Consider the following 23487-nt stretch of genomic DNA (forward strand, 5'->3'; position numbering starts at 1 on the left):
GGTATGTGCTATGATGAGTGCTGCAAAATGTGTAAACCTGGCGATTCACAGACCTGTACCCTGGGGATAAAAATACATTATATGTTTATTTAAAAATAAATTAATTAATTAAAAAAAAAGAAGTAGGTCTTTAATGTGGTTTAAAGATGGGGTCCTAATCCAATATAACTGTTATTGTTAAAGGAAGAAGAGACACCAGAAGCATATTTCACTCAAGCACATACACAGAAGAAAGCCATCTGAAAACATGATGAGAAGGCAGCTGTCTACCAGGAAGAGAAGCCTCACCAGAACCCTGCTGGTTCTAAGTTTGTGATATTTTCCTATAGTAGCCCTGGTGGGCTAAGACAATTGATTGTAGAAGTGATTGATAAATGCACTTTAGTTACTTTAGTTACGTGTAGCATATGGAAGAGAGAGAAAAAAAGAGAGAGAAACTTTAAGGAAACTTAAAGAGAAGGGAATTTTCTTTCTCTTCCTTCTCCTTCCCCTCCTAATTCTCCTCCCCCTCCCCCTCCTCCTCCTCCTCCTTCTTCTTCTCCTTCTCCTCCTCTTCCTCTTCCTCCTCTTCCTCTTCCTCCTCCCTTCTCCTCCTCCTCCTCCTCCTCCTCCTCCTCCTCCTCCTCCTCCTCCTCCTCCTCCTCCTCCTCCTCCTCCTCCTCCTCCTCCTCCTCCTTCTTCTTCTTCTTCTTCTTCTTCTTCTTCTTCTTCTTCTTCACTCTGTTGTTACCGAAGTCATGCATAAACTCATTTAGGTTCTATTGCAAATTTTGAGTAAATAATTACATAAGAATTCAGAATTTATGTATATTTTGATTGTTGTTTTATGAACTGCATCTCTACCATTTAAAATTTTATGTTGAAAGATATTAGAATTTTTTTTGCAATATTCTCAAGTTCTGAGGAAGGATTAAGTATATTTGTTCCTTTGTTAAAAAATTTTAGAGCATCATAATGACCATAACGACAAATAATGCTCTTGAATGATGATGTCCTATATGTTAGTTGGCAGCCACAGGGCTGTTGACCACTTGAATTGTAGCTAATCTCAGTTGAGATGTAAGAAGCAGCAAATTGTGCTGGAAGATGTGGTGAGGATGTGTGTAACTGGCTATCTGCAATGGTAGGAATGAAAATGGCACTATTAGCTTGGAAGTGTGTTAGTTTTCTAGAGCTGCCTTAACAAAGTACCACAACTAAGTGGCCGAATCAACAGAAAATACTCTGTCACAGTTCTGAAAGCTAGAATTCCAAGATCATGGTGTCAGCAGGGTTGCTTCTTTCTGAGATCTATTTGACAGAGTTTTCTTAATGCTGTTTTTATTTAGTTTTAAGGCCTTGGTTAGAAGCCAGTTAGTTCCCCTTCTTTTTAAACACTTGATTAAATCCACCTCTCAACAACTTCCTTGTGAGAATTCCCACTCCGGGCCACCATGCACCTGCCTTAATTGTCCCAGGACCAACACCAGACAACTAGGAACAGCCCTTGTGCCCTGGAGCCCATGAAATTATTCAAATTAGCCAATTCACCGAGATAAAAATCTTTTGCACAGCAAAGGAAACAGTCGACAAAACCAAAAGACAACCTACAGAATGGGAGAAGATATTTGCAAATGTCTTATTAGATTATGGGGTAATATCCAGGTCTATAAAAAACTTATCAAACTTGACACCTAAAAAACAAATAATCCAGTCAAGAATTGGGCAGAAGACATGAGCAGACATTTCTCTAAGGAAGACATACAAATGGCCAAAGGATACATGAGAAAATGCTCTACATCACTTGGAGTCAAGGAAATACAAATCAAAACCACAGTTAGGTAGCACCTCACACCAGTCAGAATGGCTAAAATTAACAAGTCAGGAAATGACAAATGTTGGTAAGGATATGGCTAAAAGAAAACCCTCTTACAGTGTTGGGGGGAATGCAAACTAGTACAGCCACTGTGGAAAACAGTATAGAGGTTCCTCAAAAAGTTAAAAATAGAGCTACCCTATGACCCAGCAACTGCATTACTAGGTATTTACCCTAAAGTTACAGTAAACTGAAGGGGCTCCTGCATACCAATGTTTATAGCAACAATGTCCATAATAGCTAAAATACGGAAAAAGCCCTGATGTCCATTGACAGATGAATGGATAAACAAAGTGTGAGATACATATATCTATATATATCTCTGTAGACATATATAGATATAAATATTACTCAACCCTCAAAGAAAATGAAATCTTACATTTGTAATGACGTGGATGGAACTAGGGGATATTATGCTAAGTGAAATAAATCAATCAGAGAAAGAAATTTATCACATGATTTCACTCATATGTGGAGTTTAAAAGTAAAACAGATGAACATAAGGGAAGGGAGAAAAAAAATAAGATGAAATCAGAGAGAGAGAGACAAACCATAATCACTCTTAACTATAGCAATTGAGGGTTGCTGAAGGGGAGGGGGTGGGTATTGAGGTAACTGGGTGATGGGCATTAAGGAGGGTACCTGATGTAATGAGCATTGGGTGTTATATGCAATGGATAAATAACTGAACTCTACCTCTGAAACTAATGATACGTTAATTATTTGAATTTAAATATAATAATTTTTTTTAAAAAAGAGCAAAGTAGCCAATGTGTGGGAAACCAGGAAATCTAGTTAACTCTGCTCTATTTGCCATACACAAACTTCTCCCTACAGTTCTCACTATTACCCTGAACCTAGTTCATCCTCTGTGTGACCCTGTATGTCAGCCTTCTTTTATATGGAATTGTCACAGAGAGTCTGCCTTTCATCTATGCTGAGTATCATTTGTTGGGTCCCACCATCAAAATAAAAAATTTTTCAATCTTATAAATCATTTGTCACTGTGAGCAAGAAAGCATCACCATGATTCTTGCATAGCTTCTTGGGGTCTGTTCTAGGCTTACTAATTAACTCCAAACCACCAGGAGAAGAGCTTGAGAAGGAACTGTTGCCTGTTGGTAAGTGGGAGCTTTAACCCTGCAGCTTGCTGCTATGTCTGCTGGTGGTTTCCATGTCTCTCCTTACCCAGATTTTCTTGGTTTTGGAAGGTTAATAAAAAAACAAACAACAGTCCTCAATGGCTAAACTCCACTGGCTAGATACTAGCCCAGGTGGCAGTCACCTTGGAGCAGTGGGAGTGATAGGCCACTTGAGCCACACTTTCCAGGGTCCACCCTTAAGTTGTGTTTCAGTCTACTGTAGACTGAATAATCGTGTCCCCCTCATCCAAATTTACATATTGAAACCAGTTTTTCTGAAAGGCAGTATTTGGAGGTGTGGCCTTTGGGGGCTGATTAGATCATAATGACAGAGACTTTGTGAATGAGATGAATGTCCTTAGAAAAGAAGTCCTAGAAAGCTAGCTCTTCCCTTCTACCATGTGAGGATGAAATGTAAAATTGGTCTATGAACTAGAAAGCGGGTCTTCAGCAGTACTGAATGTACTGGTGACTTGTTTTTAGACTTCCCAGCATACACAAATATGAGGAAAAATTTCTATTATTTATATGTCACCCAGCCTATAGTGTTTTGTTGTAGTAGCCCAAACAGACTAAAATAACAGCCATACACACTCTGATACAATAAGTAATTTAAAAATTAATTAATTAATTAATTATGTCATCAATTAAATTTGACAAAATGGGACCTGGTGACCTTCGGTGAAAATAGTTAATATGGCTCAATGCAAGTTAAAACAGTCTCCTGATAAGATTGAAACATTCTGTAAGACCTAATCAATAAATAGATGATTATTCCCACTGCTTCTGCATTGGACAGCTCAATTTGCCTGGTTCTTAAATCTGCAAAGAATGAATGGTTCCTCATGGTAGATTATTGCAAACTTAATACCATTGCTACATCCATTAAAGGTCACATGTCCAATATCCAACATTATTAAAATTAGTAATACCATCTAGTATGTTTCATTCAGTGCTTATTTCAACAGCCTCTCAGTTTGCCTTCTTCTCCAAAGGGACACAATACATCCTTACTTGACTACCCATGGAGTTCTTCAGCAGACCTGCCATCACACATGGGCTTTGCAGACAGGAGTCTAAGTGCATCCACCTTTCCCCATGAACACATGTAGTGCATTACAGTAATAACATTCTCATCCAAAGAATTTTGTTTAATGTACTCATTAAATGCATAAGCAGACCAAAAGGTACGTACAACGCAGAAATGTTCATAGAAGTTTCATTTGTGTTATTTTTGAACTGAAAAATCCAAGTCCACAGCAAAATGGATTAATAAATTATGGCATGGTCAGACCAAAAAACACTATACAGTGTTACAAAAATGAACTATGGGAACAGTTTCATTTATATTTAGGCAAAATGGTGATACATGTCAGTGCAGTGTTTCTCTCTGGAGAAGGGCTATCGACAGAGAAGGAACAAGAAAGAAAATTTTGAATAGTGTAATGGTCTTACCTTGGTTTTGGAGTTCATTATCTGAATTCGTGCATATGTAAAAATTCATCAAGCTTTACACTAAATATTTTTGCATTTTTCCATATGTAATTTATGTTTCCTGACATGCTACTTTCTAAATAAATTGCGTGTCACTTCAGCACTGTGGAAGAACCAATGAATCATTAGTATTGCCTTTTTTGGTTTATCGCTCAACAAAACTCAGTGAGATTTCCTGTCCTTGGCCAGTCGGCAGCTAACCACTCCAAATGCATACTCTGGGGACTTCAGCTTTGAGGGTACTGATGTCTGTCAACATCCTGGTATCTGGTAAGTCTGATGCTGTGATATTTTTTAGCAAAATGTAATGTATTTTGAAGTGCCAAGATTGCTCTTTAAATGTGTTCTAATTTGTTCTAGTAGCAGTGATAAATTTGTATATTATCTGTATCATATCTACCTTATGTCATTCATACATTGACTAGTTGTCTAGCTGAGCCCAGGGAAATACTGGGGACCCTGGAATGGAGTGAAACTGAACTGTGTGACTAGACAAAATGTAGTGCTTCCTCCAGTTTCTTGGTTTGTATTTTTTTGTCTCCTTGAAATCTTGTTTTTTGAACCTTATATTTATTAATGTATAATTATTTTTTTCTCCTTTGATATTTCTAGCACACAGCTTAAGAAGGAAATCCTGTTTCTTTTTGGGGTTGTTAAATTTTAAAATAGGGACAAAAAGTAATTTTGTTTAAGAAAATGAGGGTCAGAGAATATAAGAATATATAAATGATTATTCAAAGTCAATAATTTCAAGCTCACACCAGAACACTTTATATTATGGATCTTATCCTGAAACATGAACAGGTAGAAGAAATGAGTAGAGCGACTGAATTTAGAGCAGTCATAGGCAGATGAAAATAAAGTTGAATCCATTCTGTGTTTCCTTGCCATCATTCCAAAGAAGTTCCAAAACATTCTGAGAAACCCTGGCTTCCACATTTCCATATTATGTCTAGTTATGAGAGAAGAGAACCAGTTCTTAGGAGAAAGAAAATTGGGAATCTAAGGTGAGGAAAAGGTGAAAGAAATTGGGAGGGAGCGGGGAACACTTGGGGAGAACTCAAAAGACAGTGAGTAACAGATTTGACTCATGACAAACGCTAGAGAAATATTTAGACATGGCAGGAAACAGATGGCAACAAAAGGATGTAATTGAAGAGAGTGTAATTAAAACCTGTTAATGTCTATTTCTGGGCTCTCTATTGTTTCAACGATCAATGTGTCAGTTTTTGTGCCAGTACCATATTGTCTTGATGATTACAGCTTTGTAATAGAGCTTGAAATCAGGCAATGTGATGCCCCCAGATTTGTTTTTCTTTTTCAATATTTCTTTAGCGATTTGAGGTCTTTTCTGGTTCCATACAAATTTTAGGATTGTTTGTTCCACCACTTCGAAAAATGCCAATGGTATTTTGATCAGGATGGCATTGAAAGTATAGCTTGTTCTGGGCAGCATAGACATTTTAACCATGTTTATTCTTCCGATTCATGAGCATGGAATGTTTTCCTATCTTTTTGTGTCTTCTTCAGTTTCTTTCATGAGAGTTCTGTAGTTCCTTGAGTATGGATCCTTTACCTCTTTGATTAGGTTTATTCTAGGGTATCTTATGGGTTTTGGTGCTATTGCAAATGGAATTGATTCTCTAATTTCCCTTTCTACAGTTTCATTGTTAGTGTATAAGAAAGCAACTGATTTCTGTGCACTATTTTGGATACTGCCATATTACTGAATTGCTGTATGAGTTCTAGTAATTTGGGGATGGAGTCTTTTGGGCTTTCCACATAAAGTATCATGTCATCTGGGAAGAGAGTTTGACTTCTTTGCCAATTTGAATGCCTTTTACTTCTTTTTGTTGTCTGATTGCTGTTGCTAGCACTTCTGTACTATGTTGAACAACAGTGGTGAGAGTGGACATCCTTGTTGTGTTCCTGAAGCCAACATTTCTTGCAAATCAGGTCCACTGGAATCAACTGACCTCAATTTTTGTTTGTTTGAGAAAGACTTTCATTTCTCCATCCCTTTAGAAGGGAAGGTAATTTTCTAGGGTACAGAATTCTAGTGTGGTGAGGTCTTTTCCTATTAACATTTTTTGAAATTAATTTTTTTAGTAAAAAACAGTGTTCCTATTGCTACAGAGAACTTTAAAGTGTTTAGTTTACATTTTTCTTTTTTCTTTGCCTTTTTTTTAAATGTAGAGTTGACACACAATGTTAAATATTTTATTTCATTCTTTTTTCTTGTCTGATTTCCTAGGAGAAGTTGGATATAATTCTCATCTTTGTTCCTCTATAAGATCTTTTGTTTTTCTGGCTTTTTTCACAATTTTTTCTTTATCTTTGATTTTCTGTAGTTTCAATTAATATCACAGGTCTAAGGTTTTCTTGGCATTTATTCTGCTTGGTATTCTCGAACCTTCCTAGAACTTTGGTTTGGTATCTGAGTAACTTAAGGAAATTCTCAGTCATTTCTTCAGATATTTCTAGTCTTCCTTTCTCTCTTCCTTTTGCTTCTGATTTTTCCATTACATGTGTTTACATGTTTTCATAGTGTCCCATAGTCCTTGGATATGCTGTTTTGTTGTTGTTGTTGTTTGTTTGTTTGTTTGTTTTGCTGTGTGTGTGTGTGTGTGTGTGTCTTCTTTGCTTTTCAGTTTTGGTGGTTTCTTTTGATATACTCTCTAGCTTAGAGATTCTTTCCTCAGCCATATCCCATCTATAAATAAGCTCATCAAAGACATTCTTCATTTCTGCTACAGTATTTTTGATTTAATTCTGTCAACTTTGCCTCATGTATTTTGAAGCTCTTATTAGGTATACGGGCATATTTTGTTTTATTGTGTTTCACTTTATTGCACTTCACAGACATTGTGGTTTTAGTAAATGAAGGTTTGTGGCAACCCTGCATGGAGGGTATTAGCATAATTTTTCCACAGCCTTTGTTCATTTTGCCTCATTGTGTTACATTTTGGCAATTCTTGCAATATTTGAAACTTTATTATTATATTACATTTTGTGTGGTGATCTATGATCAGTGGTCTTTAATATTGCTATTATAATTGTTTCACCATGTCACTAGCCATGCCCATAGAAGTTGGTGAACTTAAGTTATATTTGTGTGTGTTGTGGTTCTTCGACTGACTGGCCATTCCCTCCCTCTCTCTCCTTTTCCTTGGGCCTCCCTCTTCCCTAGGACACAACAATGTCGAAATTAGGCCAATTGATAACCTCATAATGACCCCTAAATGTTCAAGTGAAAGGACGAGTCATATACTTTTCACTAAATCAAAAGTTAGAAGTGATTAAGCTTTGTGAGGAAGACATGTTGAAAATGGAGATAGAGCAAAAGCTATTTGTGTGTCTTATGCCAAGTATTTAGCCAGGTTGTGAATGTGAAGGAAAAATTCTTTTTTTTTTTTTAAGGATTTATTTTTTATTTTTTATTTTTTTTAAAGATTTTATTTATTTATTTGACAGAGAGAGATAACAAGTAGGCAGAGAAGCAGGCAGAGAGAGAGAGAGAGAGAGAGAGAGGGAAGCAGGCTCCCCACTGAGCAGAGAGCCCGATGCGGGACTCAATCCCAGGACCCTGAGATCATGACCTGAGCCAAGGCAGCGGGCCACCCAGGCGCCCCTGGAGGAAAAATTCTTGAAGGAAATCAAAAGCACTACTCAAGTGAATACACTAATGATAAGAAAGTGAAAGAGCCTTATTGCTGATAAGGAGAAAGTTTCAGTGGCCTGGAAAGAAGACCAACATTTCCCTAAACCAAAGCCTAATCTAGACCACGGTACTAATTTTCTTTGATTCTGTGGAGGTGGAGAGAGCTGAGGAAGCTGCAAAAGAAAAGTGGGAAGCTAGCAGGGGTTAGTTCATGAGGTTTAAGGAAAGAAGCCCCATTTCCTTAACATAGAAGTACATGGTAAAGCAGGATATGTTGATGTAGAAGCTGTAACAAGTTTACCAGAAGATCTAGCTGAGATAATTTATAAAGGCAATTACACTAAACAACAGATTTTTTTAATGGAGATGAAACTGCTTTGTATTGGAAGAAGATGTCATCTAGGACTTTCTGAAATTCTCCCTTTCTCATATCATTTATGTTTGTTCTTCAAAGGCAGAGAGGCAGTCAGAGAGAGAGGAAGGGAAGCAGGCTTCCTGCTGAGCAGAGAGCCTGATGCGGGGCTCGATCCCACGACCCTGAGATCATGACCTGAGCCGAAGGCAGAGGCTTTAACCCACTGAGCCACCCAGGCACCCCTGAAGTTCTGAATCTTATTCATCTCTTTAGGAAAAAGAGAGGGCAGCCAATAAAAAGTACATTATCCAGGAGCACCTGGGTCACAGAGTCAGTTAAGCATCTGACTCTTGGTTCTGGCTCAGGTCATGATCTCTCTGTGGTGGGATCGAGCCCCATGTTGGGCTATGTACTCCGTATGGGGTCTGTTTCAGATTCTTTCTCTCTCCCCCTCTGTCTTCCCCACCCAACAAAAAAAATTTTTTAAATCTTTTAAAAAGTACATTATCTGATTTTATGGTTGCTTGTTTTTCCCTGGTTTTTAAATTTTGGAATGTGAGCTCATAATTGTGTTGGTTTGAGTCTGAGAACTGGTTTGAGTATAAAAACGTAGTGAAAGATCATCATTTTCTGTTATGGCAACTAACGTAAGTCTTTACTCACTGCTATGGACTGAATGCCAAAATTCATATGTTGGAACCTAATCTCCATGATATTATTTGGAGCTCAAAGTTTTAGGAAGTAATTAGGTCATAATGGTGAAGCTTCCATATTAGGACACTTATAAGAAGAGAGCCAGGTGAGCTTTCTTTTTCTCTCTCTCCCTTTGGCCCTCCCATGTGAGAATATAGTGAGAAGGTTGCTGTCTACAAGCCAGGAAGTGGGCTATCACTGGACAACATATCTGCCACCCCTTTCATCTTCGACTTCCCAGCCTCTAGAACTGTGAGAAAAAATGTTTGTTATCTAAGCCACTCTATGGTGTTTTTGTTGCAGCAGGCAAAACTAAGATACTCATTTACCCTTGATTTGATTATATAGGGCAAACCATACCCATAAATGGCAGGATTTCAGAATTCTGTCTGTTTTTGTGGGATTGAGAGAAGACACATAATCTTAAGACTTCCACCCTGAAGGATCCAGGGGGAATGGAGAAGGTGTGCCTCTTTAGGAACAATCTGCGAGACCCCCTAGAATCTCTAGTTGGGCTGACAGGTGAAGATCTTTTTCTGAAGCAGCCAACAGTAAAGACTGGGGGAGAGGGTGGAATGACAGCTTCTACAACTGTGAAGACACTAACAGTGCAAATCTTCCAAAAGATCAAGGAAACATGATACCACTCAAGGAACAAAATAAAGCTCCAGTGCCTGATCTCAAAGAAATGGAGATCTGTATGTCTGACAAAGAATTACAAGTCTACTCAAAGAAGCTCAGTGAGCTACAAGAAAACACAGATAGACAATTAAACAAACTCTAGAAAAAAACACATGAACAAAGGGAAAGTTCAAGGAAGAGATAGAAATCATGACAAAGAACCAAACACAAATTCTGGAGCTGAATAATACAATGACTGCACTGAAAAATTCAATAGAGAACTTCAACAACAGATTTGTCAAGTAGAAGAGAGAATTAGTGAACATAAAGACATAATTTGAGGGTGTCTGGGTGGCTCAGTTGGTTGGGCATCTACCTTTGGCTCAGATCATGATCCCAGGATCCTGGGACCAAGTCCTGTGGTGAGCTCCCTGATCCCTGGGGGAGCCTGCTTCTCCCTCTGCCTCTGCCTCTCTTTCCCCACTCTGTCTTGCTTGAATAAATAAATAAAATGCTAAAAAAAGGACATAATTTGAAACCATCTACTAAGAGATGAAAAGCAAACAAACTAAAAGAATGAAAGTGAGTGAAGAAAGTCTATAGGTCTTATGAAATACCAACAAACAAAATAATATAGGCATGGGAGCCCCAGATAAGCATAAAAGAGAAAGGAGCCAAAAACTAAAGTAATAACAAGAGACAACTTCCCTCTGGGGAATGAACAACCAGATCCATGAAGCTCAAAGAACTTGACTGACCTAAAGAAATCTTCGCTGAGGGGTGCCTGAGTGGCTCAGTCAGTTAAGTGTCTGCCTTTAGCTCAGGTCATGATCTCAGGGTCCTGGGAGCCTGCTTCTCCTTCTCCCTCTGCTACTCCCCCTGCTTGTGCTCTCTCTCTCTCTCAAATAAATTAAAAAATCTTACATTACCCCTAACAACAACAACAACGACAAATCTTCACTGATACACATTATACTCAAATGGAAATGAGAGACTTGAATGAGGGAGGGGAAAGGTGACTGATCACCTATGAAGGAGCTCCATAAAACTAGTATATTTCTCAGGAGAAACTTTGCAGACCAGGAGAGTGGGATGGTAAATTCAAAGTACTGAAAAAAAAAATCCTGTCATGGAAGAATACTTTACTTGGCAAACCAGACATAAAGGTGAGATGAAGAATTTCCTAGAAAAAAACAAAGTAAATGGACTTCATCAGTACTAGACTTGTTTAAAATTAATTCTAAACAGAGCTTTTCAAATTGTTATGAGAGGATGCTAATCAGCATAATGAAGACATATAGACAATAAACACACTAATAGAATCAAATTTATAATTGAATTCCGAATAGTCTAATATTGTAATGGGCAAATATATAACTGAATTCAGAATAGTCTAATACTGTAATGGTGGTACGTAAATCACTTTTTACTCTAGTACAAATGCTAAAAAGAAAAGCATTAAAAATAATTATAGCTATAATAATGTGTTAGTGATTACACAAATTAAAAATATGTAAATTGTGACATTAATAAAAATTGGGGAGAGGAGAAGTAAAAGTATTCAGTATTATATGCAAGGCACTAAGTTATAATTGGCTTAAAATAAGTCCAAAGTAGTTTTATAAAAAATTATTTATTTAAGAGAAAGAGAGAAAACATGAGCTGGGGAGGGGCAGAGGGAGAGGGAGAGAGAATATCAAGCAAATTTCCCTCTGATTGTGGAACAAGACGCAGGGCTCAATCTCAGGATCCCAAGATCATGACCTAAGCCAAATCTAGATATGGATGCTTAACTGACTGACGCACTCAGGCATCCTTATTCCAAGATGTTTTATGTAAGTCTAACAGTAACTACGAAGAAAAACATCTGGTAAATACACAAAAGATGTAGAAAAAGAAATTAAAGCATACCACTACAAAAAACTAGCAAATCACAAAGGAACAGAAAGAGAGGAAGAAAATAATAAAGGGACTTTAAGGCAGTGAGAAAACAAAGAACAAAATGGCAATGCTAAGTACATATCTACCACTTATCTTAATATAAACAGACTAAGTTCTCTAATCAAAAGGTACATAGTGTCTGAACAGATGAAATAATGAGTCAACAATATGCTACCTCTAAGAGACTGACTTTAGCTGTATGGATACACTAGGCTGAAAGTGAAGGGATGCAAAAAGGTATTCAATGCAAATGAAAACCAAAAGAGAGTAGAGATAGCCATATATACATAAGAGAAAAGAGACTTTAAGTCAAAAACTGTAACTAATGGCAAAGAATGTCATTTTCTAATGGTAAAGGAGTCAATTCATCAAGAGGATATAACACTTGTAAATATTTATGCATCCAACATCGGAGCACCTAATATGTAGAGCAGATAGTAAAAGAACTGAAGGAGAAATAGACAACAATACAGGGTTGTAGGGAACTGTAATACCCCACACTGAAAAATGGATAGATCATTCTGACATAAAATCACTAAGGAAGTAGTGCACTTGAACAACACTGTAGAACCAGTGGCCCAACAGACATGTACAGGACATTCCTTCCAACAACAGCAGAACACATTCTTCTCATGCACACACAGATTATTCCACAGAATAAATCATAATTTCAAAAAAAAGTTTCTACAAAAATTACTTCAATACAGAATTTTTCAGAACCTGGATTTGAAGTACATTAGGAGTACTTTGATTCCCAGAAAACTTTGTAGAACCTAAGTGAAGGAATGCTTGTGGATCTCAGGAACTATGGAATTAGAAACGAGTGAGGTGAGGAGTATCATTCTCTTTCTGCTTCTGGTTCATTTTTCCCAAGATGAGTGTATTAATCAGTTCCTCAGAGAAACAGAATAACAGAGAGAGAGATGAGGAGAGAGAGAGGAAGGAGGATGGAGGAGGAATTGAGGGGGAGAAAAAAGAGATTGATTTTAAAGAATTGACTCACATGATTACAGAGCCTTGGAAAGTCCAGAATCTGCAGGGTGGGCCAGAGCTAGAAACCCAGAGAGCACAGAAGTTTGAGTCTGAAGGCAATATGCTATAGAACTCACTTTCCCAGGAGATCACTCTTTTTTCACTAGAGGCCTTCGACTGATTGGATAAGGCCCACTCACATATGGAGGGTAATTTAAATATTAATCTTACTTAAAAAATTACTTTCACAGAAACTTCTAGAATATTGTTTAATTGAATACCTGGGAACCATGTCCAAGCCAGGTTGACACATAAAATTAGCAGTCACAGTAGGAAAAATGGGGTAAAAAGGAATGAACTATTCTTCTCAATCTGGTTCCAAATTTTCCTGAAAGCAATCTCATTTGTGAAGCTGGGTAAGGCCCACCACTGGATTAAACAACTTTAATCCTGGGGATGGCACCTGGAGAAAGCACTACTCAGCCTGGCTCATAATGGGCCAAACCAGTGGCTAGGAAAGAAGTGGAAGCAGGGATACCTTGGAGAAAATGGTGGTCAAGTATATAGCATAGTGTCCCATAAATGGGAAATCACTGATTAAGAAATTATAATGTAATTTTAAGTGTTAACGTGTTTTTTCCACTTAATGATGGAATAACTTCTAATTTTCATTTTGCAATGCTTTTTATGGAATTAGTTATAGTTAACTGATGCTCTATCATGATATCTGTAAGATTTGTGATTACATACTGGCTTGTACTCCTTTTAAGCACCTAAAATTGATTTTTTTACTTTTCTCTGAATATTTTCTAGCCTCAACATTTAGTTCATCTGTGAAAGGCAAGCAGAGAAGTCTCACACTTCCTGCAGAAGGTAAAGTGATATTAATTTTTTATAGAGACCAGTACTAAAGGGGAGAAGAGTGGAACTTCTTTAGAAATATATCTGATGGGGGCACCTGGATGGCTCAGTGGGTTAAAGCCTCTGCCTTCTGTTCAGGTAATGGTCTCAGGGTCCTGGGATTAAGCCCCGCGTTGGGCTCTCTGCTCGGCGGGGAGCCTCCTTCCCCCTCTCACTCTGCCTGCCTCTCTGCCTACTTGTGATCTCTGTCTGTCAAATAAATAAAATCTTAAAAAAAAAGAAACATATCTGATGGACTGGTCAGGAGGCCAGCCTTGAGCCCAGTTGAAGAGTGTGGTGAACTGAATGCTGCAATGTGGGGGACCCAGTCCTCCTCCCCCAAACAGTTCAAAACCATGTGAAGATTCTGGAGTTCTCTCTCTATCACGCCCTGTGCCAGGCTTTGTGGGGGACACAGAGATGAGCAAGGTGAGCTACACTGCCAGAGCACCCTAAGGGGCTCAGTTTTGTAGGGAGCCCAGAAAAAAACACAGAGCCATATAAAGTAGGGGAGATAAGCTCTCACATCAAGTGTGCTGGGAATGTAAAGGAGGGAGCCTGAGCACCAAGGCTCTGGGAAGGCATCACAGAGGAAGCAGCATGTGAATTAGCTCTTAAAGGAAGAGAAACATTTTCATTGACAGAAGTGCTGTGCAGGCATCCCAGACTGCAAGGACCAGAGGGAAGACCTAGATATGCAGTCGTGCTTGCTGTTTCCATTCTGAAGTGTGGGGGCAACAGAGGGGTGATAAGATTGCCAAGGTGAGTCAATTTGAAAAAGAAGGCTTTCAAAGCCAGCACAAAGACATGTCAGTGTTGTCTTCAGGCAGTGAGAGATCTCTGAAGGGTGTCAGAGTGGAGGGGATCACCCCTGTGTTACAGAATCCTGGACCTGGCTGCAAGGTAAGGTGAGAGCTGAGGAGAGGAGAGTTTTGAGACAGAGAAGATGGTAGGAGTCCTCTGTAGTAACCCAGATGTGGTGTTGGGGTCTTAAAGTAGGGTATGGCAGTGAGAAGAGAAAGGAAAAGGGATTTGTCTGTGTGCAGAAGGCTGCAGGAGACTGGAGGGGAGTCAGAGACACAGGATGCAGCAACGCTGGGACATTACTGCTGTTCTGGAGCAAATATGAGAATCTACCTGCTACCCCTCTGTGAAGGGGGAAGGGAAGTCACCATAGCTGATCACAGGGCTGTGTGGAGATTATATTTGTTGGACAAGGGCCAACCCATTGAGTGTGGGGGAGGGACTGGGCATTGGCAAATTATCACAACAGGTATGAAAAGAGGAAGAAGAGGATTAGGAAAAGGTGAATAACAGCAATCAGGTAAGAAGTCTCATTGAGAGTGAAGGAGGAATGCTGGAGGGTCACAGAGCAGAACAAGGAGAAAGAGCAGAGACTACGCATGGTGCGTGGGATCCTCACTGATGGAGCTTCTTGACAGGAGATGGTGCCCTTGTTAAAATGCACATGTTTAATTGATCAGCTCGTAGGTCCCCTTAAAATAATAGAGCCAGACCTTGAGAATAAGTGAAATATTGAGAATATTGAGAATAAGTGAAATGTGAAAGCCTAAGATTGCTCACAAGCTGAAGTGCAAACAGAGAACATCTCAACCTGCTTCTCACCAGCCTCTTCTCTTTCTGGGTTTATCTTCTGCATCCTGCCCTCGGGCACCTGTGTGCTCACCTATACCCACCTCTAGCTGATCTCCAAGCCCCTGTGTTGCTGCTCACCTCTAAGCTTTGGCCACGTTGCAGGGTCCCCGTGCACGGAGTAGGGACACACTTGCAGTGGGGGAAGGAACATGGATTCAACTGCCTCTCAGATCTGCTCTAAAATCCATCCCCACTTGCTTCCTATAGCTATGGGATCTTGATTTGGCTGTGAAATGCAAGGGCTTGAGTCCATCACAGAAGAGGCAAATGAACCAAAGGAGGAGAGGAGAGGAGAGACCACACACGCACAGTTTAGCATTAGGAATTTCATCCACATAACAACTTTGCTCCACCTCAGCTGGCTCTCCTCCTACTAAGGTGATGAGCTTGCTGCCACTCACCTGGGTTGCAGGTATGTTGTACCTGACACCCTTAACCCTCTCTCAGCAAAGCCAGTCATGGATGCATTATGAGTGTTTACGGGAGAGCTGGATCTTCTAGATTGGAGAATAATTGTAGGTTTCAGGGCCAACTTTTTACATGAAGATGGGCAAAAGCAGTAACCTTCTTCATTTAATCCTCATAATTAGGTTGAACATAAATAAGATCTGTAAACAAAGTTCACAGTAGACTGTTTGGCAGTATATGTGTAACTGAATAGGAAGGAAGGAAGGAAGGTTGGTTTGTTGATTTTACTGACTTTGTGAATCTCCAAATAAAGAGTAGTTTAAGAAAGTCCAGTTTGTTCAACCCGAATGCCGTGTGATATTTTTTTTTGGGTTTGTCCAAAGGGGTACCCTTTGGTATAGGCATTTCATTCTGATACTACTGATTTATTGTCTCTGATCAAAACTTAGGAGGAGGAAAGCACAATACCAATTTTTCCACTTTCTGTGGAAGGAGCATGAGTTATAAGATAAGTCTAATAGCTTCTTAGACTGAAGGATTAGATTTAGATGTCTTTGTCCTTTAATTTATATTGTGTTTTCTTTTTTGTTTTCAATAAAACTTCTGAGGCAATTTTAAGCCCTTAAAATATTTTTCACACATAAAATAAATGTAGCTTATCTAATAATACAAATACAGGAGAAAAATGGGATTATCTTTGGATTAGGTTTAATGTGTTTTACACATTTTGTGCATGTTTAATTTTCTCATGTAAACCTAGTATTTTGGAATAGGATGACCATCAAAGTCATGCGTTAGTACACTTTATGCAATATGTTGTGGAAAATGTAACACTTGAAGTGTTTTTAATCAAGCTTATCTTTCATCATTCTCCTTGTGTGTGTGTCCAGCTAACTCTTCTCTGTCCGTACCTGTGGATACAAAGGCTGTGCTCCATTGTCCTCCTGACAACTCCACAGCTTTGGTGGTAACATGGACAATAAAACCCAGAGACCAGCCTCCCTGCACTAGAGCCTACAGGAGAGACAACAATGAGACCAGTGAAAGAAACTGTACTGATGTGAGAATATCCTGGGAGTCCAGACCTGATCAAAATCCTGCCCTTCGGATTGACCCCGTGGCTATCACTCATGATGGATATTACAAGTGCGAAGTGGCTGCACCTGATGGGCATTTTGGTCATACATATTGCCTCCGCGTGTTAGGTAAGGAGCATGACATTGTGGTACGTCACATAACCAGATCTGAGACTGAATCAAATGTGTCTCTGTATTCCATACCCCATGTGTTAAGCCTGAAGCATTTTCCCCTGCGTCTCTGCAGTGCCCCCCAAGGTGACTCTGTTTCAAGACAGCAATGGAACTATTGTGTGCAGGGCAGCTGCAGGGAAGCCATCTGCACAGATCTTCTGGAACCCAGAGGGAGATTGTCACACTGAGGAAGAACCGCTGGGCAATGGTACAGTGACCGTCCAGAGTACATGCCACTGGGAGGGCCGCCAGGTGTCTACTGTGTCCTGCTCTGTCTCCCATGTGACTGGCAACAAGTTCTTAGAGCTGAAAACAGGTTAGTAATTCCAGTGTTTGCTTGTATGTTCATTCTTTCAGGGAAGTTATAGAAGAATGAAAAAGGAGAGTTTGGAGAATTTCACTCTAGCATAGTCTCCCCACACTCTTTCTTATGTCTTTCTTCTCCATCATTAAGAGTTATAACCAGAAGAATGACACAGAAATTTGTTTTCAAAAAGCCAGATTTTAGAATGAAATTTATTATTTAATATAGTAAAATGAAAAATAATTTAATAATTTAATATCCAGTCTATACAAGCGGTAAGTTGGCTTGGGTAGTGTACTTTTAAATTAATACTTACGGATTTAGGAGAAGAATAAATTGTATTTAAAAAAAATCTTTGTGCTTTTAGAAGAAGGATCAAGTCACTCATAAGTTTTCTTTACATATTTTTAGTTTGGTGGGATTTCTACTCTAGGTTCTTCCTAGAATTTCTTGGATATATTATAATAACCTCTATGATTGATTTAAACTTTACTCTTTAGTTTCCTTAAAAATATATGTACTTATTGTTAATTATCACTAAGCTCAGTGACAAAATTAGAAAACTCCTATTAATCTTAATTTCCACATGGTCAAATTTATTGGGTAATCCATCAGTTCTATTTCTTTTTTCTTGCCTACTTGCCTTCTTGAGTTTTACATACCCTTGTTCTAATCTGGCCTGGGTTGTCACTAGACCTGCTGCACAACTATTGTCCTGGTCACTCTCTTTCCCACAGTGCTCTGCTTGATTCCATGTCTGTTTATTCTGAGTTCCTTCTGCATTCCAGACATTTGCCAGTTTTAATCTCTTTGTTTTATGCATGAAGCTTTCCTTTATTCTCTGGTAATCCTTGGCTATCCATGAATTTCAAAGTGAACATTCAAAAATGAACTTATTGGAAGCTATGTCATCTGTGGGTGGTTCTGTCAACTAGTTAGTATCAGTAGGCTAAAAGGAAGTAAATGAAAAAAAGTTTTTTCAATATGGATTCTTTAGTTATCTGAAATTCTTTTCTCTGAGATTGTCCAGTTTTTGCAGAAAATAACTCTCCAGTCTATTGTCTTAGAGGAATAAACCTATTAGTGTTATGAGAGCAGGAAATAAGAGGGGAACGTGTTTGTGTGTTTGTGTGTTTTGTGTGTGTGTGAGAGAGAGAGAGAAAGAGAGAGAGAGACTGTTCAGAACTCAGACTTTTCTTTAATATCTCTCTTCAGTCTGGTACTTCCTCTCCACCCTCCATTATATTTGGATCCTTGACCCTGGAATCTCTCCAGTTCACTTTTTCTGGGCAAACTTCCTGTTTCTTGCAGTTTAGGAAGGTGTGGAGACGTGGTGACCTGGTTGCTCAGGGTGGGAGTGGACTTGGCCGCCTATCTCTTCTTAATACAAACCTTCAAAGAAGTTTCCAACTTTTAATTCATGCTTCACCCCTGATTTGCCCTTTTATCATGTATTTAGCCCTTTCTATTCTAGTGTCTTCTTGGTGTTCTATGGGCAATAAGATTCTTACTTAGTCTGCCCTAAATTATTTGCTTTCTTCTCTTCATTTTTCACCTAAACACAAGTTGAAAATTTTTATCTGCTCATCTCATCCATATTCTTTGTCTTTGCAAGTTTTATGGAAAAAAATTTTCTATTGATAATTTAGGAAAGTTTAAGAAGGGAGAAGTGAAAAAACCCATATCTTTAAACCACCATTTTCTAATATCCATTATTAAAGTGATTTTAAAAAAAGATTTTGGCAGTATTAACTGAGGAGAGTAATGCTTATGTATGCAATCTGACCACCTGGTATTAGAATATGATGTCATGTTTATGGATGCTTAGACTTGAAGGGACTGTCTCACTCACTTTCAGCCAGTGCTGGGGTCTCCTCCCTGCCTCCTTACATGGCAGATCCTCAGCCTGTGTGGCTACACTTCCGATGAATAAGAATGCATTAAATTGCAAGACAGGGTTTCAAAACAATAATGTTGATTTTAAGTTAAAAAATTTTTTTTTCAAATAAAAGAGAGAGAAATGCCATGTTTAAAAAACAAACTGTTGAAAGGATGTGGAGGGAGAGGACATCAGCCAACTTAGCCTCCACTTACCTCTGTCTGCTGCCCTTATCCCCATTCAGGGTACAGCAGGAGCAAGGTCCTAGAACCACTGCCTCTTAAAATGGATGAAAGATCTAAATGTGAGACAGGAATCCATCAAAATCTTATAGGAGAAAACAGATAACCCCCTCTTTGACCTTGGCCACAGCAACTTCTTGCTGGACACATCTCCAAGGCAAGGGAAACAAAAGAAAAAATGAACTACTGGGACTTAATCAGGATAAAACGCTTTTTCATAACAAAGGAAACGGTCAACAAAACTGGAAGACAACTGCCAGAATGGCAGATGATATTTGCAAATGACTTATCAGATGAAGGACTAGTATATAAAGTCTATAAAGAACTTATGAAACTCAACACCCCAAAAATTTAAAAAATCCAGTGAAGAAATGAGCAGAAGACATGAACAGATGTTTCTCCAAAAAAGGCAAAAAAATGGCCAACGGACACACAAAAAAGTACTCAACATCATTCCACATCAGGGAAATATAAATCAAAACCACAATGAGATACCACCTTATATCAGTCAGAATGGCTAAAGTTAATAACACAGGAACCAAGAGATGTTGGTGAGGATGCAGAGAAAGGGTGACCCTCTTACACTTTTGGTGGGAATGCAAACTGCTGCATCCACTCTGGAAAACAATATGGGGGTTCTTCAAAAAGTTAAAAATAGAGCTACTCTACGACCCCACAATTATATTACTAGGTATTTATCTAAAGGATACAAACATAGCGATTCAAATGGGCACCTGCACCCCAAAGTTTATAGCAGCAATGCCCATAATGGCTCAAGTATGGAAAGAATCCAGATGTCCATCGACAGGTGAATGGCTAAAGAAGGTGTGGCATATATATAGAGAGAGAGAGGGGAGGAATTACTCAGCCATCATAGAGAATGAAATCTTGCCCCTTGCAACAATGTAGATGGAACTAGAGGGTATTATGTTAAGATAAATAAGTCAGTCAGAAAAAGACAAATACCATATATGATTGCAGTTATATGTGGAATTTAAGAAACAAAACAGATGAACATAGAGGAAGGGAAGGAAAAATAAACCAAGATGAAAACAGCAAGAGACAAACTATAAGAGACTCAATGCTAGGAAACAAACTGAGGGTTGCTGGAGAGGCGATAGTGGGGGAAATGGTGTAACTGGGTTATGGGCATTAAAGAGAGTACATTATGTAACCAGCAATTGGTGTTATAAGCAACTGATGAATCATTAAATTCTATGCTTGGAACTAATAATACGGTAGATGTTAACTAAGTTGAATTTAAACACACAAGCTGTGCCTCTCAAAGCTGGCAATTCCTTTGTTGACATCTCCTTTTATCAGACTGAGCTTGATATTGCCACCAGAGTTTATAAATGATTGAAAGCTGCTGCCATGCGCTCATGTCAGTTTCAAGGACTTGGAAGAAAGCTGATTTCAGGATTAAGTTGTTTTCCAATTACCTCCTTTACTTCTCCCCATTTACTTCTGAATGATGGAGATGAGAAACACCCCGCTATTAACTGAAAAATCTAGTCTACATGTCTCTCCTATATGAATTCACTATTCATGAATCCTTAAAGCCACAAAAACTTTACTTAGGATGATGTCTTGTTAAACACCCTAGAATTAGAATTAATAAAGCAATTTTATTATAACAGTGGTTTGAACTATTAATGAATCAAACTCTTTAAAATAAAATGACAAAAGTGAACTTCATGAACTCTGAGACATCCTTGAACATATATTTTATTTTGCAGTTATATATATATAATAGAATTTATATGATTTGTATTTATATTATATATTTAAATATTCACTTAATATTTAATATAAAATATATATTTTGAAAGATATACATAGATATGTAGATATTTTGAAAGATATACATAGATATTTTGAAAGATATACATAGATATGTATATATCTATGTATATATATTAGAATTTAGTTTTCAGGGCAGTTTTAGGATCATAGCAAAATTGAGTGGAAAGTGCAAAGAGTTCCCATATTACCCCTGCCCCAACACATTTACTGTCTCCCCCTCTCTTTACATCACCCATGCCACACTGGTACATTTGTGAGAATTGATGAACCTACGGTAACACAACATTACTACTCAAAGTTTGTGGTTTACATTATGGTTCACTCTAGGTGTGCATTCTATGAGTTTTAACAAATGTGGAAATGGCATCTATCCGTCATAGTTTCACACGGAGCAGTTGCACCTTTCTATAAGTTCTTTATGCTCCACTTACTCATCCCTCCCTCCACCCTAACCTCTAGAAACCCCTGATCTTTACACTGTCTTCATAGTTTTGCCTTTTCTAGAATGTCATATACTTGGAATCATACAGAATGTAGCATTGCTAGATTGGTTTCTTTCACTGAGTGCTATTCATTTAAATTTCCTCCATGTCTTTTCATGGCTTGATAGCTCATTTCTTTTTAGTGCTAAATAATATTTCATTGTCTGGATATACCACAGATAAACCATACACTTTTGTGTCTATGTTTACAGGTGACCAATTATCACTAAACTCAACTATTTTATATATCACCTCCTCTATTTCGGTTGCCTTGGTCATTGTGGGATCCATTTTGCTTTGGAGAATCGGTTGCTGCAGGTATTGAGTAATGCTTTTTCTTCAGCTTTATTGGCTAGAAGGGGTAAGGTATATGGAATTGATGGGGCAGAATTAATATGCTAACATCAACTCTCCCATAATCAAGAAGCATGTCCTAAAGGTGTCATATTTGGACTACTCTAAATGACAAGAGGGATTTTACTTGGTTACTTAGACATACAAGCATAGTGAAATAGGACATTTAGGGCAAGATCTTGGTAGAGACATTGTATGCTAATCTGTATTTGAGAAAAGAATTACAATAATTCATTTTATGTGCCAAAAATGATGTGCCACATTTATTTCATGTATTAGGCTTCTGTTGCATAATTCCACTTCCTTTCCCCATATCCAGAATTATCTTGTTTAGGTGTATTAACTGCAGGCAACATTCTATTTCTTGTAGTCCTTTACCGACTTATAATGATTTCTATATAAAATAAACCACACATCAATAGTATACTTTTTTGTTTTCCCACTTTTCAAAAATGATGTTTTTTACATTCACTCCAGCTTATTTTTATTTTTGCAGAAAATGCTAATTAAAAAACAAGCTACTTCAGATGTTGAGGAGGTAAGATAACATTAAAAAGTATTTTTGCAAACTTTTAAGACACAAAGTCAAAATATAGCCATGAAATTTATAACTTACATCAATATTAGTATTTTAATTAAAAAGCAAAAATTCTAATTTATTATGCTAATACTCAGGTGTACTTATTTTGTTAATCATATAGCATGTACTACTTCTATAAATTCTGAACAATATTGTAATTTCAAGAACTGTATCCTATGTAGTACATAATGTTTGTCAAATTTGGACTGTAACGTTTGGAGAAACTGAATTGGTCTTTTCTCTGCCATGAAACCATCTCCAATCTTTGACTTCCTTTTCTCCATACCATCATCATTTCCCTCTTGTGCTTAAATCCTCTCCTGTTCCATTATTTCTTATAACCAGTAACTTACCAAGTCTCTGACCTTCTCCTTTGAAATACTTCACATATTACTTCATTTTTCTCCATTCCTACTGTCAAGCAAATGTTATCATCTCACACTGAGACTTAAGTAATCAGTAAATTTTTTGACAAAATAATAGAAAACAGTCTTTCTCTTATATCCATGTAAGCCCAGAGACACAAATATAAGTACTCCTATAAATACAAAAGCTATGTGTACCTTTGAGAAAAACATAGGTAGTTGATGACTTCTGGTTTTTTTGAATTTGATTTTGACTTTGAGTTCTTTCTTAGGGTAAAATACAGTCTTATGTCAGCTATACAGAGAAGAATAATCCACTCCATGATGCTGTGAGCAAGTGAAGAGGTCTCAGGTGTTACAAAGTGAAGTTGAAAGGCTGTGTCTCTACAGTTCTTCATAAGTTACTGGAATCTAACAGCAGGACAAATGAATAAAGATACAGCATAGCTACTACTTTGATTTTCTTAGAGTTCTAGGATGGAAAACCTATTTTGAAATTAGCTTTTCAAAGATTCTTTTTTTTTTTT

General features: G+C 38.0%; 1 protein-coding gene across 1 annotated transcript; it reads left to right on the top strand.

The window, feature by feature from the left end:
- The first annotated feature begins 4684 nt into the window (after positions 1–4684).
- LOC111151522 (cell surface glycoprotein CD200 receptor 1-like) lies at positions 4685–23482 on the top strand. The gene is made up of 7 exons (XM_022509573.1): positions 4685–4761; positions 13548–13607; positions 16589–16903; positions 17022–17264; positions 21874–21979; positions 22512–22553; positions 23233–23482. The coding sequence occupies exons 1-6, from the start codon at positions 4701–4703 to the stop codon at positions 22519–22521; spliced, it is 795 nt and encodes a 264-aa protein (XP_022365281.1). The 5' UTR covers positions 4685–4700; the 3' UTR covers positions 22522–22553; positions 23233–23482.
- The last annotated feature ends 5 nt before the right edge of the window (positions 23483–23487 follow it).

The sequence above is a fragment of the Enhydra lutris genome, unplaced genomic scaffold (assembly GCF_002288905.1).
Source record: "Enhydra lutris kenyoni isolate GAN:26980312 unplaced genomic scaffold, ASM228890v2 scaffoldscaffold2, whole genome shotgun sequence".
NCBI lineage: Eukaryota > Metazoa > Chordata > Mammalia > Carnivora > Mustelidae > Enhydra > Enhydra lutris.